The 19,159-nt window shown below is 32.8% G+C and overlaps 1 protein-coding gene and 1 non-coding gene across 2 annotated transcripts; one reads left to right on the forward strand and one right to left on the reverse strand.

Moving 5' to 3' along the window:
- Window positions 1–3,900: 3,900 nt before the first annotated feature.
- TRNAG-GCC (transfer RNA glycine (anticodon GCC)) lies at window positions 3,901–3,971 on the reverse strand. The gene has a single exon. It is a non-coding gene; the product is annotated as a tRNA-Gly (tRNA).
- A 2,603-nt stretch (window positions 3,972–6,574) lies between these two features.
- LOC144558262 (putative polyribonucleotide nucleotidyltransferase 1, chloroplastic) lies at window positions 6,575–18,563 on the forward strand. The gene is made up of 26 exons (XM_078307067.1): window positions 6,575–7,008; window positions 7,579–7,647; window positions 8,512–8,618; window positions 8,699–8,741; window positions 8,859–8,942; window positions 9,056–9,120; window positions 9,518–9,674; window positions 10,171–10,227; window positions 10,383–10,496; window positions 10,610–10,829; window positions 11,968–12,011; window positions 12,100–12,174; window positions 12,422–12,535; window positions 12,766–12,858; window positions 13,173–13,351; window positions 13,960–14,143; window positions 15,231–15,278; window positions 15,387–15,459; window positions 15,858–15,931; window positions 16,163–16,270; window positions 16,440–16,534; window positions 16,934–16,997; window positions 17,132–17,185; window positions 17,284–17,325; window positions 17,677–18,023; window positions 18,306–18,563. The coding sequence occupies exons 1-25, from the start codon at window positions 6,721–6,723 to the stop codon at window positions 17,944–17,946; spliced, it is 2,721 nt and encodes a 906-aa protein (XP_078163193.1). The 5' UTR covers window positions 6,575–6,720; the 3' UTR covers window positions 17,947–18,023; window positions 18,306–18,563.
- The last annotated feature ends 596 nt before the right edge of the window (window positions 18,564–19,159 follow it).

Below are 19,159 nucleotides of genomic sequence, written 5' to 3' on the forward strand. Positions count from 1 at the left end.
TATTGAAAAATTTGTTACAAACATATAAACCTGTGTTTACAAAAATTAAAAAATCTGTGTTACAAACATATAAACCTGTGTTTACAAACACATTTTAAAGCATATAAACCTGTGTTTACAAACATTGAAAAATCTTCATTTAATGGATTACTTGTTCAAAATGGAGACTGTATTTTTAGTTATTAAATATCAAAAGTTGTTAATTTGCATAATTAAAATTAGAACCAATCCCCCATCGCGTCCCCGAGCTAACTGGATTTAAATTGTACTTTAAAGTACTTTAAAGTACGTTCAAGTAAGTAGTTAATTAATGATTACATGCTTGTTAATAAGCTGGGGGACTAGCTCGGGGATTAGTGATTACAACTCCTCCTAACAGATTGTCCGCGAAATTAAAGCGCAAGACAAAACCGTGCAAAGCTAACATTTAAAGCAATCAATGTAAAATAGTAATGCGTTAAAACATCGATACGTTAATTAATGACAAATTAACAAATTTTCGTTATTAGCGGACAGTTAAACCCAATTAAACCAGTTCGGGGACAAGATCGGATTTGATGGCTCGAGTACCAGAACATTTCTCTTTTTGATATATTATTTAAAGAGAATTAAATATTAAATATTTATCAATACGTTGGAACGAACTTTTTTTTATCTATTTTTCTTTGAATTGCAACTAATTAAAGAGAAAGGAAAAAAGTTGACAGTAACTGTAGAAAATTAAACGTTCAGAAAAAAAAATAACCTAACAAAAAGAGTCTAAACATTTAATGCAACTAAATAAAACTGGCCAACAGATACAAACCATTATCAACTATAATTAAAGAAGAAGTCAAATTTTTGAATATAGAGATTAAGCACACATTAAAAATTAATTATATAAAACACTTCTACGTAAAATGAAAATAAATTTTACATTATTATGATAATTTATTCTAAATTATATATAAATGCAACAAAATTTATAAACAAAATAGAGGTCAATTGACCATTCTCTCTACTTTAAATCCGCTACCGAACAATATGTGAACAAAAACAAGTCACACAAACAAATATCAGCTACTACCAAGTTTAAAAAAAAAAATCAACGGAAGGGAAAAAATATTAAATAAATTTATTAAAAACCGAAACGATTTAACTAATACAACTTGTGATGACAAAAAAAATTAGGCAAAAAAAAAAACAAATAACAAAATAAACTAAGAATAAGAAATACAACAAAGGCCCAAAAAAACAAACTGAACGAACCCAATACCTATGTAGCACCTTGGGCAATCTGAAAAATAAAAGAGAAATCGATGAAATTACACCAAAATACACCAACAGCAGTAAAAATCATAAAGAGGCCCACAAAACGAACTAAACTAACCCAATACCGAGACATCACTCTTCAAAATAAATAAAAGAGTTAAAGAACAAGGGAGGCCCAAAAAACCAAACCAAAGTAACCCAATACCGAAAACATTATAAAAAAAACAATTGGGTCTTGTCCAAAGGGTTTTGGATAAACTTAATCCAAAGCCGAGCTTAGATTGTTTATATGTATCGAGATTCTTAAAAATATATTTAAAATTTAATAAATTTTAATGATATCGTAAATCTAAACTGTTCGCATAAATTTTATCAACATCAAACGATTTTGATCTGACTTCGAAAAATCCTTCCCAATAGAAGTCGAGAAATGAAGCCCTCAGCAGCACCACACCACAGTATGCATCGTGAACAATACAGGAAATAAATCTACTGCGATTCTATAGAATCGTAGGATCCTGCAATTCCAAATCACACCGTTCATTGGTTTGGGGATTCATGCATTAAAACCAACTGGTTTGGAAATTCGTGCATTCTAAATGGTTAACGGTTTGATTTGGAATAGCAGGGATCCTGCGATTCTATAGGATCGCATCATATTTATGTCCGAACAATGCAATCCAAAATTTTGTCGCAACAATAACAACTACCGTGTATTTGAGAACAAGCCTTTAGTCTAGTGACAAAAATAACTTTCATGTGAAAAGTCATGGATTTGAAACTCACAAAGTGTTTTTTTTTTATAATATAAATATAAGAAAGCCAGTAGGTTAAATCTCCACCATTTATTTTAAAAAAAAAACACCTTGTATCTTATACACATAAAAGAAAAACACTAATCAAAATAACATATAATTTCCTCCCAGTATAGAGTATAGATCATAGTCGCAAGATTTGCGAATAATTTGTTTTTTTGGTGATGACGAATCGAACGCTGAATTATTCGTGAATAATTCGCAAATTTTACAATTTTTTTCCGAATTATACGAATTATTCCGAAACTTTTCCTAAATTTTTCTCAAAACATCTATTTTTTATTTAATTTTGCTTTCTTATGGGACTGAGATCTCTGATCAAAATAATTTTGAATCATTCTCGAATTATATTCGAATTATTTTCGAATCATGAATTTTTAACCTTGCGGAATTATTCAATTGTCGCTGTGGTATAGACTACTCACCCGATGAAACACAAAAAAGCTAAATAGACCACACGAACACGAAATACATAGCAAAAATTGGAGAAAAATCGATAGAGCTGACAAGCTGTCAGTGGTCAAAATTCCAGAGAAGAATTCGTAGAGAGTTTTCTTTTTTTAAATTCGTAGAGAGTTTGATTCGAGAAAAGCCTAATTCTGAATTTTTTATTAATATTAAAAAAATATATTAAATTTCAAAATTTACATGTCTAAGAATTTCAAAATCTTTCCAAGTCGGAAATTAATTCTCAGTTCTAAGAACCGGAGATTAAATTTTTGGTTTTAAGATATTTTTTAAGTAAACATAAATGTTTATAATTTTTTATTTTTTATTGAAATATTAGAAATACTTTATATATTTATTTGAAAATAAATGGAATATTATATAATTTGATTTATTAGAAATACTTAAGTGTGAACTTTTAAAAATAAATGGAATATTAAGTGTGAAAAATATATGAAGAATTTCTAATATAATAACTTTTAAAAAGACCTATATAATAACTTTCTGATTTTAGCAAATAAAATTTCACACTTAATTTTTTTATTCTAAATCATTTATACACATAAAAATTAAAGTTATTCAAAACTTAAATAAAATCACAATTGTATATTTTACATAAGCAAATAATAGATGAGAATAAATATGGAGAAGGAAGAGAGAGGGAAAGAGAGGGAAAGAGAGGGAACGTGTGGGGTTTACAAGGGCATTTTGTTAAGAATTTTGGAAGGAGGGTATTTTGTTCTATGTTTTGAAAAAAAAATGGTACTTTGTAAAAAAATTCTTTTTTTTGGTTTTTTCAAAAATAGAAGAATTCAAATATTTTATGTATTTAATTAGAACTAACTTTTGAACCGAGATCAATAACTCAGATTCAAAACATTTTTTTTTCAATAATACACATAGTAATATTTTAATTTTTCTTACAGCCAAAAAAAATCTGACCTGAAAAATATTGATCCGGATTATTTGTCGCAGTCTTTCTAATATATTTATTTATTTTTTCTAATATTTCAATAAAAAATAAATAAATTATAAACAATTCAATTTAATTAAAAAAAGATACAAACCGAGAATTTAATTTCCAGTTCGGCAAATTAGGAAAAAAATTCTGCGGTTTCGAAATGCTTAGAATCAAAAAAATATTTGCAAAATATTTTTATGAAATTGAAAATTTAATCTTCGATTTGGACATATTTCGAAATTCCTCCACATGGATTAGATTTTAAAATTTAATATTTTTTTTGGATATCAATAAAAAGTTCGGGGAATAGTTCTTATATCCATATAATTAATGGATTCTAAATATCAAACCATCGAATTAATTCCTGGGCCGGGACGGGGAAGTAGGGACCTAAAATTCAAAAGAAAACGCTTGACCAAAAAAGGTTGCACCAGCCGGGAATCGAACCCGGGTCTGTACCGTGGCAGGGTACTATTCTACCACTAGACCACTGGTGCTTTGTTGAGCCTTTTCGTCTTTAACTTTCTGATATCTTAATTTACTCTTCACGATTTGCCGAAGGTTGATTTTTTATGAGCAAACCCTTCATTTAATAATTAATATTCAATTATATTACAAAAACCAAAAGGCCGCTAAAAAAAAATTCTGGGAAGCAACGTTTTAAATAGTGATTATCAGGAAAAACGCTACGAATAGCGATAACTATTGCACAAGTAATCATGTAGTATAGCAACGATTAATTGCTGTGATTGTGTAAATCGCAGAACTAACACAAATCATATGAAGAAAAATAAATTTGAACCATTTTTTCCTCCTGCAAAATTAGTACCTCGTTGGCCATGGGGACACAGCATGAAGAGAGATTAGCAATTGATTTCACTGACAATTATATAATTTGAAAAATAAATAAATTAGACAGTTGATTTAAATTGAAATAAAGAATTCCAACCAATTACCGATCAAGAGAAATAGAAATGATTTTAATTTAGATATGCATGTGAGATCAATGAATTAAATTAAAAGTGAAACATATGGATGTCCAATTCGGACGAGATATATTAATAGCGCGTCAACTTTTGAAAAGAAAAAGCATGACGAAAAGACACGACAATTCAATACGTGACGATGTAGTATTAGATTTTCATAAGTATATATTAATGCTTAGAGCTAACTTTTAGACCAAACTCATTTCCTTGTTGACCCATTTTGATTAAAAAGGAATTTTGTTGGTTTTTCCAGATTGCAGAGACATAAAACAAGCTTCAAAAATAAAAACAATTGACCAAAGAATATTATGTACCATATTATTAGCTATTACAACTACGAGATAACTATAGTATTAATGTCGTCAGCTATAACAGTTGTAGATATGTCTAAGTAATTTTTGAACACATCGCAGCGTTAAAGATCTGAAAATTTTATAGAATGACTATAGTTATTTATTTAAAAACACTAACGGCAAGTATTCTAAATAGCACGATGTTCCTGTTTTATAGACAATTTGCTATTTACAACTAAATAACTGTTTCACATATATAATATATTTAAAATCAAGACTTGTCGCCTTTTTTTTTTGGACAGTGATAATTAACCCCGCAATTAATCCCGCACAAAATGTCAAAAAATTCCAGCTGTCATTTTTTTTCATAAGGTATTAATACTTATGTATAGAAGTATTTATCTCGAAGAACGAAAGTATTTATCCCTAAGCACGAAAGTATTTAGGGGACCATGCACATTTTTTTCATGGAGGGTGGGGGGAATCTCAAATCACATGGGGGGACCATGCACATTTTTAGAGGTGGGTTTTTTTTATCTCATTTCAATCTCGTCCATATTTCTCACGATCTATGAGAAATTTTGCGAATCTAAAATCACGAACGTTTTTTACGTAATTTTCTCTTTCAAATGAGAACCATGATGATATACTTTCGAGCAAGTCGTTATAGAAGTATTTATCCCTCATCGTGCAAGTATTTATACCTATACTTGAAAGTATTTTTTTGCATATAATACTTGTAATACTTGATATTAATACTTTCATATGTCAGTATAAATACTTATAATACATGATATTAATACTTTCATATATCAGTATAAATACTTATAATACTTGATATTAATACTTTCATATATCAGTATAAATACTTATAATAATTGATAGTAATACTTTCATATGTCTGTGTAGGTATAAATACTTGCACGATGAGGGATAAATACTTCTGTAATAACTTGTCCGAAAGTATGTCATCATGGATCTCATTTGAAAGAGAAAATTACGTAGAAAATGTTCGTGATTTTAGATTCGCAAATTTCTCATATATCGTGAAATATGTGAACGAGATTGAAATGAGATAAAAATAATTTGAAATGGGGGGATGGTGGGGGGATGGAATGGGAGAGAGTAATATAATTGTTCTTTTTTTTTAGCAAACCGACAACTTGTAAGGCAAGAGAAATTTAGTTGTTGTTGCCAAAAAAAAGAAAAAATGTGTGTGTGTGTGTCTGCAGTTGAAAAGCTGCATGAAGGTTATTTCTATAAGATGGCATTTCATAACGAGGGGATAATTTGACTTGATATATGATCCAACTTGTCAATTACATTAGGCTGTATGAAATTTTGTTCACTTCGATTAGTTTCGATAAGAATGCTATTTCTATTTCTAATAGTCAATTCCATTATAAGGCATAATATCAAAAGATGAATTGAGAGTAGATCCGACGCCCATTAAATTTACTTTGATTCGATGATTTTAATCACTGTCCCATTTTTTTAATATGTGTGCGTTTTACTTTAAAATTTGTACTTATTTGCTTTAATTTTTGTACACAGAGGTCTGAAAATGAATCCGGCAATATTGAAACTCATTAGATCCAAAAATAAATTCAATAGACAACGAACCTATTCCGTACTTTCAAAAAATAAGTAGACTACATTTCGCACGAGCATGACTAGGGCCATTGGACCTGTTCCGTTTTCTCAAAAAGGTCAGTAATCTACCTTTCGCATGAGCATGACTTAAAAAGCTCAATCAATTGTAAATTCTGTAAAGCAGAGGATCTCTTTGCAATTTTTCTAAAACCTGGTCCCTTTTAACCTTTTGGCGGACTGGATAAGCGCAATAGCGCCTACATTCGACTCCTAAACCCTTCAGTCTTACTTCCCACTGTCCTGCCGCTCGGAGACATTTCGACGAACACATTGCGCGCATTCCCTAACACTGTACCCACTGCTTGAAAGAGATAATGCTCTCACAGCCTAGCCTCTGGGGGAGACCGTCTGCTTCGTATCCTCTACTTCACCTCCCATCCCAAGCTAGCACCTGCCTCTCCACCTCCTCTGCTTCATGCCGCTTCTTTCTTCCTCGGCAGGCCAGGCCACCCTCTCGCTCGTTTAAGCTCAACAGTCTGCCATGGGAGACCAAGCGTTCGAGACATAGGGTTTCAGTAGAGGCGACCAGTTCGGTGGAGTGCACAGAGTACAGTGTTGGTCTGAAAAAGCACTCCGTCAAAATTCCTTTTGGCGACAGAGATGTGAGTTCTATTCATTCCGTTGCTTAGAATCTTATTTTTCACGCTTACTGGCCTGAGTTATGGGTGCATAATGTAATTTGCTAAGAATTTTCATGGAAATATGTTTTTTTTTTCTTATAAAACTTTGAATTTAGTCGCAGTGCTTTCATGGAAAGAGAAAAGCAAAGGCCTTGTGAAATAGGCTTTTGTATTCTGGTCAATGTATCCGACCAAGTGACCATTGCAGTTACACTGTACCAATTACCTCCATAATTTATATTTGCATCATGGTAGTAATACTTGCGCGGAATATAATAACCTTTTCTTCCTAATTGCAATTGGCATGGATAGCTCTTATGAAATAATTTATGTTGAAATTTGGAGTTTCTAGTGAAGAAGTTGTCATCACTTGTCATTTGTTTGAAGACCCACAGTTAGTCTGTTTAGAACAATATGCATAACTAAATGGATTGTTAGGGGCTGAACACCTAAAACAATATTCTTCAGTTATTCATTCTGTCTCCTCTTTCCCTTCTTAAGAGTTTGTACTAATTTTAAGAAAAGCATGCTTGTAATTAAACTTTTGTGTAGATTTTGGTGGAGACAGGTCATATTGGGAGGCAAGCAAGTGCTTCAGTGACGGTCACTGATGGGGAAACTGTAAGCGCTAAATCTCATTTGTTTTACAATGTACATGTTGCGTTTTCAGGTTATGTGCTTTTTCATAACATGCCCAGTTCAATCCTACATCGTACTAGTGAACCTTTGGAATTTTTATGGCTCGAATATACAACCATTACTTCTATCTTCAGATTAAATATTAATTTAATCGTATTCTATTGGTAGTTTTGTTTTTCCCAGTCTGTAATTACTGTTCTTTGCAAATGGCGCCTGACATTCATCTTATTTGCAAATAAAACCCCAGGATCTCGTGTTTTGGACAGAGTGCCTATATTTTTATTGTTGTTTTCAAATGCTCCTAGCTGTTAAAATCAAGTTTAAATTAAGCAAACAAAATTTACTGAGTTGTTTCTATATTTTCAAGATAACTTTGTCAAATGTTTGTTGCCAATCTGTATAATTGTTAATTGCTACATCTGGAGCTTAAATTCCCATTATTTACCTCAAAATATAACCTGATCAATGCTGTCATGTTACCAAAATCTGATATTTGAGCTAATTGGAACTGATATTATAATAAAATCTGATAAGGCAATAATCCTTTGTAATAGCTCCATGTGTTTTACACTATTAGTGTGCTTTATGAATTATCGTGCTTCGAATTTAACTTTTCTAATTGCCAATAGGTCTTATTCTGTCTAATCCGTTCTGATTTCAAACTTAACTACCTGCCAAGCAGTTAATCTAACCTTTTGAGAAGACTGGCTAGGCATCATTGAGTGTTACCTCCATATTTATCTAATGCTGGGTTGTATTTATGAAAGCTCTCTTAAATGTTTGAAGCATGTGATGTTTGTTCACTCATGGATCTAATTTGGAAGGTTGTAACTTTACCTTTGACAGATTATTTACTGTTCGGTTTGCTTGGCTGATGTGCCGAGTGACCCTTCTGATTTTTTCCCTCTGTATGTTCATTATCAAGAGCGCTTTTCTGCTGTAGGGCGTACTAGGTATAATACTTTTTCCTCAACTTTTTTGTTTATTTTTCTTATTTGGTATCACAACATGACATCTAGGATCCTATTTTCAGTGGAGGTTATTTTAAACGCGAGGGAAGAGCAAAAGATCATGAGGTATAGTGTACTACTACAATATAGATGAACATTTTTTGTTGGTGTTTTTTTACTCATTTGCATATTTTTTTTTTAAATTATGACAGTGACTGACAAGCTTTTCTTGTTTTGATCCAGGTTTTGGTTTGTCGATTAATGGACAGGCCATTGCGACCTACAATGCCAAAGGGATTCTACCATGAGACGCAAATTTTATCTTGGGTAAGTGAAATTCTGTGATTAGTTGTACTTTATTCTTTGACATAAGATTTGGCTTATGCACTTGAATACTTAATTCTGGGCCCAACTTTGGGTTAACTAATAATTTGTGACAGGTCTTCAGCTATGATGGTCAACATTCTCCTGATTGCTTGGCTGTGACAGCTGCTGGAATAGCTGTGTATGTAAATAAAGTTCATATTTTAAAATACTTAAATTAAGCAAATAATTGTACCTTATTTTTAAAATTAGCAAAAATTGGACCTTCACCTTCAGACTTACCATGCACCATTCAGGTCTTATATGGTTACGTGTTAATTACAGGACCAGATTTATACCAATGAGATGCCTGCAAGATTTTTTTTTTTTAAAGTGTGGATGGCTTTAATGGGGTTCAGTCATGATCCACTAAGAAGTTTTAGAAGATATAATTGAGCCATACATTAGCTTCTGTTTGCCTGCATGGAATGAAACAAAATCTTAACTAACTGAGAAAGTTCATAACCTGGTTGAGTGTTTTCTTGAAAGACAAAGCTTTTACTTGAGGATTTGGATTTGTTTTTTTATTTTTATTGAAGGGCTCTTTCTGAAGTTCCAAATGCAAAAACAGTTGCGGGAGTAAGAATTGGGCTTATAAATGATCAATTCGTGGTCAATCCCACTAATAAGGAGATGGAGGAGTCTGAATTAGATTTAATTATTGCTGGAACTGATAGTGCCGTTTTAATGATTGAGGTTTGCCATTACTGCTGGTTGCCCTGAATATCCAACAAAAATTTAATCTAAGCTTCAACCTGAGCCGATTCTCTATTGTGCAAATTAACCTTAGGTATAGTGTCAGTGATCCAATTTTGAGTACCTGTAGAACTGAAATCCTAAAGACCAAGAGGAAATAACAAAAAGACAGGAGGAACTACCATGTTGTCAGTACCAAATGGTTTGCATCTGACTAGTTCTGTATGTTACCAAAATCTGATGTAGTGAAAATCCTTGAACAGTACCCACTTATAGATTTGGGTCTTTTTAATGCGTTTGATAAGTTTGTCGTTCGTCAAATTAAAATTGAAAATGTTCCAATAAGTCAATTCTGTCTACTAGGACATTGGTATTCAACTCAACACTGTACTCCGTTTGAACTTAATTAACTTAGCAGTAGCGAAGCACATCTTCTGGGAAAATAATTAATTGTTCAACAAAATTGAATTATTTTAGTATACCATACTTTTCACAGGGCTATTGTGACTTTCTCTCGGAGGAGAGGTTGCTTGAAGCTGTGAAATTAGGACAGGTGTATAGCAATTTTCTTATTTGCTCCTTTTTCTTCATAATTTGTATTTTTATACAAGTGCCATTAGTTCTGTTAGAGTTATAATTCACAATGAAAATATTGCTTTAACCGCAACTAGCTATATTTGTTAACAATGTACATTTATTCAATTTTAGCTTGCAATAAGGGACATATGCAAAGAAGTGGAAAAATTAGTGAAGATATGCGGAAAGCCCAAAATGACAGAAGCCATCAGATTGCCTCCTGCTGAACTATATAGGCTTGTTGAAGTACGGCATTATTTTTTGTTTACTGTCTCTTATAGTTTCTCTTGCATAATTCATGCTTATTAGTTGTTTAAAGCTATCATCATTCTCATTTATTACTTCTAATTACATGTTAGGAAATTTCTGGAGAGGAGTTGGTGAAGGCACTGGAAATAAAAGAGAAGATGCTGAGAAGGAAGGCGCTCTTAGCATTGGAAGAGAAGGTATTAAATATATTATCTGAGGAAGGATACGTATCAAAAGATGGACCATCAAATGCTAATGAAGGGCTAGCTGATTTAATGGAGGTTGAAGATGAAGACGAGGAAGAAGTTAGTGATGGTGAAGTTGATGAAGGTAATCCAAAACTATAGAATGATTTTGCCTTGCAACGTAAACCTGATTTATATTTGGGGTATTGCCGTCCTCCCCTCTCTCCCCCCCGAATTTTTATTTGTGATTTTTTTTGAAGGTTTTTTATCTGTGATTTTCAACCCCTGAACTTTTACTTTTGGCAATTAGCCCTCCCAAACTTATCTTCAAGTCAAATTAAACTTATCTTAGAGATAAACACTTTGTAGTTTTCCGTCAAATTAAACTCTTTCTCTGTTATTTCTTTTCAAATTTGGCTTATATATGTGAGAGCTTCTTTTGTAATGGAAACAAAGCATCTTCTGCTTTGCAAACTAAGCATATCCTTTAGGTCATTTAAAGACATTTATACTATCTAAAACTATGTTATCATAAATTATACTATTCAACATAAACTGGTTGCTTGTAATAAAAAAAAGGACCAGCAACACTTTGGCTTGTATAGTTCAAGTGAGTGAGTTTTTTTTTGTTATGGTAACGAATGCATCTTGTGCTTTGCAAACTAGGCATATCCTCTAGGTCATTGAAGACATTTATGCTATCTTTAATCATTTAAAGAAAAAGGACAGTAACTTTTAGATTATGTTATCATAAATTGTACTTTTATTCAACATAAAATGGTTGCTTGTAATACAAAAGTAACCAGCAAGCTAATTGCTGATGGGAAAGTTTCGATAAATTTTAAATCTATAGGTGATGATCAATTTTCATCATTTTATCAAGATATTTGTTCTTACAAACACTTTGGTCTTTATTAACATTTTACCAATTGCCTAAAAGAAATATTAATTTTAAGTTCCCTATCTCTCTTAACTTTTCAGAAGAATTTTTTTATAGAAATATGTGCCTTGCCATAAGTTTGAACTATCACTGTTACTTCTGTGCAATATTTATCACGACCCAATGAATTTGTGCCACTGGATTGAGGCAAGTTATATGTCCAAAATTACATTGGACATGCAATGTAGCAACTCAACACAAATGAATAAAAGAATTGGAACCCACAGGCTGGATGTACCTGACCAGCTTTATTCTTACCCCTCCCGAGATAGTAACTTCTGCTTCATATCCTACCAATTCCTATACTGGTTTAACCACACATTATTTCCAATGTTCTCAACAGGTGATGTTCACATAAAACCAGTTCCACGCAGTTCTATCCCTTTGGTAAGGTTGACACTCCAATTTTTAGTCAAATCCTATCCACTTTAACTATTCTTCTGTTCTTAGATATGTTTATTTATCTTTAACACAGTTATATTCTGAAGTTGATGTGAAATTAGTCTTTAAAGAAGTATCTTCAAAATTCTTGCGCAGAAGAATTGTGCAGGTATGATATCTAAAATTGTTGTGAATTATATGTTTTTATTTTATGGATCTCACTAGTGTTGTTATTACATCTGTGAATTATTTTAGATTGTGAAATGTCTAGATTTTATCTGAGTGATAGTAACATTTTTTTTTATTCAATTGTGATTCATTCGATATAATCCAAGACTTGTATATTTGTCTAGATGTACAAGTATTATTCATCTATTTACTAATGGTGTTCCTATTTCGTCTTGTCGCGACTCTAGGGTGGCAAGCGGAGTGATGGAAGAAGTCCAGTAGAGCTTCGACCGATTAACTCGCAATGTGGGCTTTTTCCAAGGGCTCATGGAAGTGCTCTTTTTACAAGAGGAGAGACACAAGTAACTGCTTTCATTTTGTTTTCCATAATTATTGAATGTGTAATTATTATTTAGATCCGGTATTGTTAACTTTTTCTTCTCATAATCCACTCCATAAGGCCCCAGTAGAGGAACTAATCAACTAATTAAACTGTAAGCATGTATTGAAATTTGGGACAATCAATCCATGATCTCATGCACTAACAACAGGCTCTCTCTCTCTCTTTTTTTTCCTTTATATGAAACTGCAGTCATTAGCAGTGGCCACTCTTGGGGATAAACAAATGGCTCAGAGGATAGACAACCTTGAGGCCTCTGAGGAAGTAAAGAGATTTTATCTTCAGGTAAATTATTACTAATATAGTTGTTATTTCTGCTGCTGGTGCTGCTGCTCCCATTTGTTTCATTAATACATTATTGTACCTTTTATTGAGAGGATAAACTGTCTTTCTCTATCATTTGCAAGTTTAAAGGGCTACTGCTTGCTTACTTTGTACAAGAACGGGAAGTGCCTATTCCCTAAATGAAACAACCTTACCTATTAATTTATATTATCCTGGCTGGCACTGGTTCCAAACAATATAGATTACTAAGCCTGCCTTACTTGGTTTGTTTAAGCTTTTAGACCTGGGCAGCTAACAAAACTGACAAATGGCAGTACACTTTTCCTCCATCAAGTGTTGGAGAAGTGGGTCGAATGGGGGCTCCAAGTAGAAGGGAGGTAGGCCACGGTACCCTTGCTGAGAGATCTCTAGAACGTGCTTTACCCCCTGATGATGAATTTCCTTACACCATTCGTGTCGAGAGCACCATCACAGAAAGTAATGGCTCATCAAGGTGATCCTTTTTCTCTCCAAAGCGCTTTTTTCTCCATTTGGTGTAAAAGTCAAAGGCAGGTTATAGTTTTGAGCTCTGTAATTAGTATACATCTGAGATTTTCTAAATGAGCAATGCTCCATTACACCACAGTTTATGAGAGAATTCAGTAATTAATATTTACCCTCCAATCTAGCATGGGTAAAAAGTGAATTTTTGCTTTCCTTTTAAGACTACTAGTTACACTACTAAATATAAATTATAACAAAGTTACTTTGATTCTAGGAAACCTCAATAACATAGCATAGCAATCCAATAAAATGAAAATGAATCATCCAACAAAAACTTTCACGTACTGGTTTGAATTTTCGTTCTAATTGGAACTTCTGTGCTTTTCAAATGTTATGCCTCAGATGTAACACCAAATAGTTAAAATGGGATTGAATTAGTTTATAATAGATAAGTGCTGAGATTCAACTTAGGACTCTGGCTTTCATAAAATATTAATTAACTAGTTTGCAAAAAGTTTTTTTATGATAGATTAGGAAGTCATTTAAGTATTAGAAGTTTCTTGTTAAATAGCTTTCGAGAATTAGCGCCCTTAGGCCAATGCTTTTTTTTTTTATCAGTATGGCATCTGTCTGTGGAGGCTGCTTAGCCCTGTTAGATGCCGGAGTACCATTGAAGACCTGGATAGCTGGTATAGCAATGGGTTTAGTCTTAAATACTGAAGAAGTTGGTGGTGATGGCCAACCCCTTATTCTCTCTGATATTAGTGGCTCTGAAGATGCCTCTGGTGATATGGATCTTAAGGTGGTTCCTCCTATCCTTTTGCTTTGCTTTGTTTTAAAATTGTGTGGCAATGTATTTTTTTCAAGTAGCACATTGCTGTACTTTATTCAGCATAAAAAATGTATCATGATGTTTACAGGTGACAGCCAAGTAGGGTTATTTTGATGGAAAAGCTAGATGCTGTTAAATTTTGATGCTTTTACTATTTACTTTATCAAGCCCCCCTTCTTTTCTTTTAGTACCCAAATTGAGTTGTAGGAAAGCTGAGATGATTTGCATGATGCCTTACATGCCTATCTGAGCTAATTATGACTAAACTAGTTTTGTTTAGTATGAATATATGGTGGCAAGTTGGTTTTTTTGCTATGCTATAAATGCTGGTTTTTTTTTTTTTCAAATATAAATTTGAAGAGTGCGGCTACTATGCCATTCATAGCATTTCAGGCTAAGTGTCACCAACCTCCAAAACCTATCAAATGGGCTTCAAATGACGAATCCAAACCATTCATACCGATCTACATCATGATGCAAAATTTATAAATTTTCGACGGCATTTAGTATCAAGTAAGCGGTAAAAAAATGATGAAAAATGAAAGCATTCAAAGTAACTTAAAAACCTTCTTTTCTTTTTACCGCTTGACTTCATAATAAATGAATTTGAAAATTTATAAATTGTGGATGTAAGCACATCACTCATGAAGTAGACCGGTTTGGATTCGTCATTTGAAACCTATTTCATAGCTTTTGGAGTTAGTGACACTTAGACTGAAATGCCACTGATTTCATAGTAGCCGGACTCTAAAGTTGAATAAAAATTCATGTGGATAAATGAAGAAACCTGTTATTATCAACACATGCTCATGGGGTTGAATCAAGCATTTCTATACTATGTTGCTACTATAGTACAAACCACACTAGAAGAATTGGGTACTGATCCTAAACCAATTTTTCTCCCTTTTTTGGTCTTTTATTGATTTTTTGTGTCCACCTTTTGGTTTCTTTGTTATTTATGCTTAGCTTCATACTAGATTCTAATACTTATTTTCAAAGTTGGTGAAGATTCTGGTATTTTAGTAGTATATTTTTTTTTTTATATTATCTTTTGCAGGTAGCTGGTAATGAGAAGGGCATAACTGCTTTCCAAATGGATATTAAGGTCATCTAGTGCAACACATCTTTATACATTCTGCAGAATGTTTTTTTCCATGTTGGATGAACATTGATGATGAGATGGTGTAAGCTTTTATATTTTTCTGCACGGCAGGTGGCAGGAATAACTTTACCTGTAATGGAGAAGGCACTGTCTCAAGCAAGAGATGGTCGGAAGCTTATTTTAAGTGAGTTTGCATTATTGCATTGCAAGATATTAGATTTAATTTTGTGGTTGGGTTTAAATTAGTTTTTAGTTCTTTTTTACTTAATATTTGCAGTGAACTGTTGCAACTTCCAATTTTACAATTAAACACTCAATTACCAGAATTCTGAAACATCATAAACTTCTCTGCTATTAACATCAGAATCCGGATCATGCTTGTATATTATTTAGGTACCACTGACATCTGCTAGCTATTATTTAAATAGGAAAAAAAAAAAAACTGAAACTTTGGTGGCTAAATCCTAAACTCTTGAATAAATAAGTGTAATTTCTGAATAATAATTAACCGGCAGAAGTCATATTTGTCCGCTTCTCTGAAGCTTACTAGTTATGGAGGTTAATTTTTCTCTCTGTTCCCAGATGAAATGGCCAAGTGCTCGCCTCCACCATCTATGACGATCTCTAGATATGCTCCGCTAATCCACGTCATGAAGGTCGTTTTGTTATATTTTTTTACGTTGATATTTATGACCATAACTCATTTTTGTGCCTTGTATCTGAACACTTTTAGTGAAAACTGAACTAAAAGGTCACTCATTGGATACTTACTGAACTCCTCTGGTAATATGTTGGTCAGGTTCAGAACCTCAACTGTACCAATACAGTTGTGTTATTACCTAACATATCTATATCGTTTTCTTAGAGGTTTTTTGCATTAATTGTAGATCAAACCGGATAGCGTTAATAAGATTATTGGTACTGGAGGAAAGAAAATAAAGAGCATAATAGAGGAGGCAGGTGTAGAGTCAATTCAAGCTCAAGATGATGGCACTGTGAGTAGCAAATATTTGTACATTCTTTTTAAGCTGAGTTCCTGCTTTGGCATATGTACCGGGTTCTAGTTGAAAAAATACTTTATCAATATGGTGCTGAACTGATATGGGACAGTCCTTTCAAGTTCTTTTGCAACATACTAATGTTTTATTGGTGCAATTTTTTCAGGTTAAAATAACTGCAAAGGATCTTTTGGGCATAGAAAAATCGAAAGAGCTAATAAATAACCTTACCATGGTGCCTAACATTGGTGATATTTTCAGGTTTTATATTTATCATAATTTTTGATAAATTATGACTCCAACACTTCAGGCCTGATAGACATTGTACCAAACTGTTGTTTATATGTTGAATCTTAAAATCCTTGACCAACAGATTCTGAGAAACAATTCCCCGTTCTCTGCTAAATTTGTATAATTTTTTTGGAATGTCATGTTGAGCATAATATATTGAAAGAACTAACAAGTGACCTTACTTTGGTGCCTAGTGTTGGTGATATCTTCAGGTTTTCATCTTTCTCATAATGTTTGATAAATCATGATAGGCATTGTACCAGACTGTTGTTTTATGTGCTTAATCTTAGTTAATCATTGACTAATCTGAGAAATGATTCCTCATTCTGTGCTAAATATTTACATTTTCTCTTTTGGAATATGGCATAGGAACTGTGAAATCAAGTCGATTGTACCTTATGGAGTTTTTGTGGAATTTGCACCTGGGCGTGAGGTACAGTTATTTAGAATAAATTTTCCAATAACATGGCTCGTGATATCTCCAGGCAATAATTCCAAGCTACTTTGCTGGCTCAACTATTATTTTCTTCACTTGTATATGTTTATTCTTTTTATCTTCCTGGACAGGCTTTATGTCATATCAGTGAGCTGAGCTCAAATTGGCTGGGCAAAGCTGAAGATGTAAGGAAAAATCAGAACTACTAATTCATACTTATACATATAGAACTACAACAAATCAGAGTTAATTTTGTGTTTTTTTCATCATCTCGTATTTGTAGCTTGTCAAAGCCGGAGACCGTATCGATGTCAAGATAATAGAGGTTAGTCTATATATGTTCTTTTTTTCACATTTCTTTCCTTGTATTGCAATACATTCTAGACCAATAGACAGTAGTTAATTGCACACGATTGCAGTAGGTGGAATACCGTTTGATGTCAATAAATGCTGGTTCATTGATGATTATTTTAAGTATGTTGTTTGGTGTGCAATTGATCAACTGAGGGCCGCTTAGTTTGGCTCTGAAATCTATGTTCTGGCTGAGAAAATAAATTTTACAAAGCACCTAGCTTTGACTTGTTTGGTAGCTTACCAAGTGGCAAGTGTGATATATACTTTTCATCTTTTCTCCCAAAGCATTAATTATGGCTCAAATTTTTTTTTTTTTTAAAAGATAAATGAGAAGGGTCAACTACGCCTGAGCCGTCGTGCCTTACTCCCAGAGTCAGAAACTGAAAATGCAACAGCCAAACAACAACAAACTCCTACTGAAACAAGCATCCCAATGAAAGAAAATATAGCTCCATCAAAAAGACCCTATATTAAGAGCAAAACCACCCCTGCCATTTGGAAAGCCCCAGCCCCATTAAAGGAGTCAAACAAGTCGAGGCAAAAGAAAGCTGATGAAACAGAGCCTTCTGAGATGGCTGCTTCCAAGGACTGAGTCGAGTAATTAAATTGAGTTTCTGCATTCATAATCATGCGAGGCTTTCAGCAAGTCAAAGTGTCTCCATGCTTTTGGTGGGTCTTTCTCTCTCCCTGTCAAACACACAAACACAAAATTTCATGACTAGTGCTTTCAGAGACAAAATAGGAAGTTCTGTAAGAAACGGATAACATTTTTGGGAATCTAAATATACCATTGACACAAGAAGTTGCGCAGATTAACCCAATTGAAAACTAAATATAAATATTGGGAGAACCTGTTTGTGATGTGAAAATGGAAAGGGGATATATGTGCTTGTATCTTTTCATGCTACCGTTCTCAATCCTTACTATTTGTGTGCTTGTTGTTTTTTGCAGATTTAACCTTGGTAGGTTTATCTCTCAGTGAATTTACAACGGGATATGTACATAAACAATAGAACAGGATTTTGGGTTTATTTTATTTTATTTTAGAGCTATCGGAAATTTTAGGTTCTTAAAATATTTTTCCCATATTTTTTAGTTCATTCGATCTTTATCCATGATGTCCTTATAATCCTCATGTTTTGGGTATAATTGTCAATCAATCTTCAAGCCGTTTAATTTTTTTTATTCATATTATTTTTCATTTGTTGATATTGGATGTTAGTTTACTCATTTCTTTTGAGCTCGTATCTGATCTTTTTCTTTAATTTCATAATGCAAATGTTGCATTGGGTTCTGCCACGTATTTGTTTTGGGCAGTGCTTTTTTGCTTTAATATTTCAAAATTCAAACCTAAATATAAAACCTAACTGTTGATATTTTTTTATCGTTGGAAATTATGAACGTATAAAAAAAAAATTGTCAACCTTTTCGTAATTTCATTTACAATTTTTTTGAGTTTCTGCCCAGTTTTTGTCAACAGCTGCTCGCTCTATGGGCTTCCTGTTTAAATGGGGTTTTCAGCGTGTAACGAGTTGTATAAGAACAATTTTTTTGTTAATTGATCATATCCGTTAAAAATGGAAAACAATTCTTGAATCTCAATAATTTTATTTTTAAAAAATTATAAACTCTTATATGCACCTAGATATGTGCTGTTAAACTTATGTTGTGTTGTAGGTCGTATATGCGCTCAGCACAATAATTTCAAACTTAATTATTTTTAAACTGAACATACAGATTAGTTTTGAAGATAGTTATAGCTGTGTTTTTTGTTTGCACTAATAAGAATAATTAACTGATGGATA

The sequence above is a fragment of the Carex rostrata genome, chromosome 8 (assembly GCF_964058835.1).
Source record: "Carex rostrata chromosome 8, lpCarRost1.2, whole genome shotgun sequence".
NCBI lineage: Eukaryota > Viridiplantae > Streptophyta > Magnoliopsida > Poales > Cyperaceae > Carex > Carex rostrata.

Coding starts and splice junctions, on each gene's coding strand:
- LOC144558262 (XM_078307067.1), top strand. CDS start 6,721: ATGCTCTCACAGCCTAGCCTCTGGGGGAGACCGTCTGCTTCGTATCCT. Junction 10,497..10,609: donor AACTATATAGGCTTGTTGAA/GTACGGCATTAT, acceptor ATTACATGTTAG/GAAATTTCTGGAGAGGAGTT. Junction 12,175..12,421: donor TGCGCAGAAGAATTGTGCAG/GTATGATATCTA, acceptor TCGCGACTCTAG/GGTGGCAAGCGGAGTGATGG.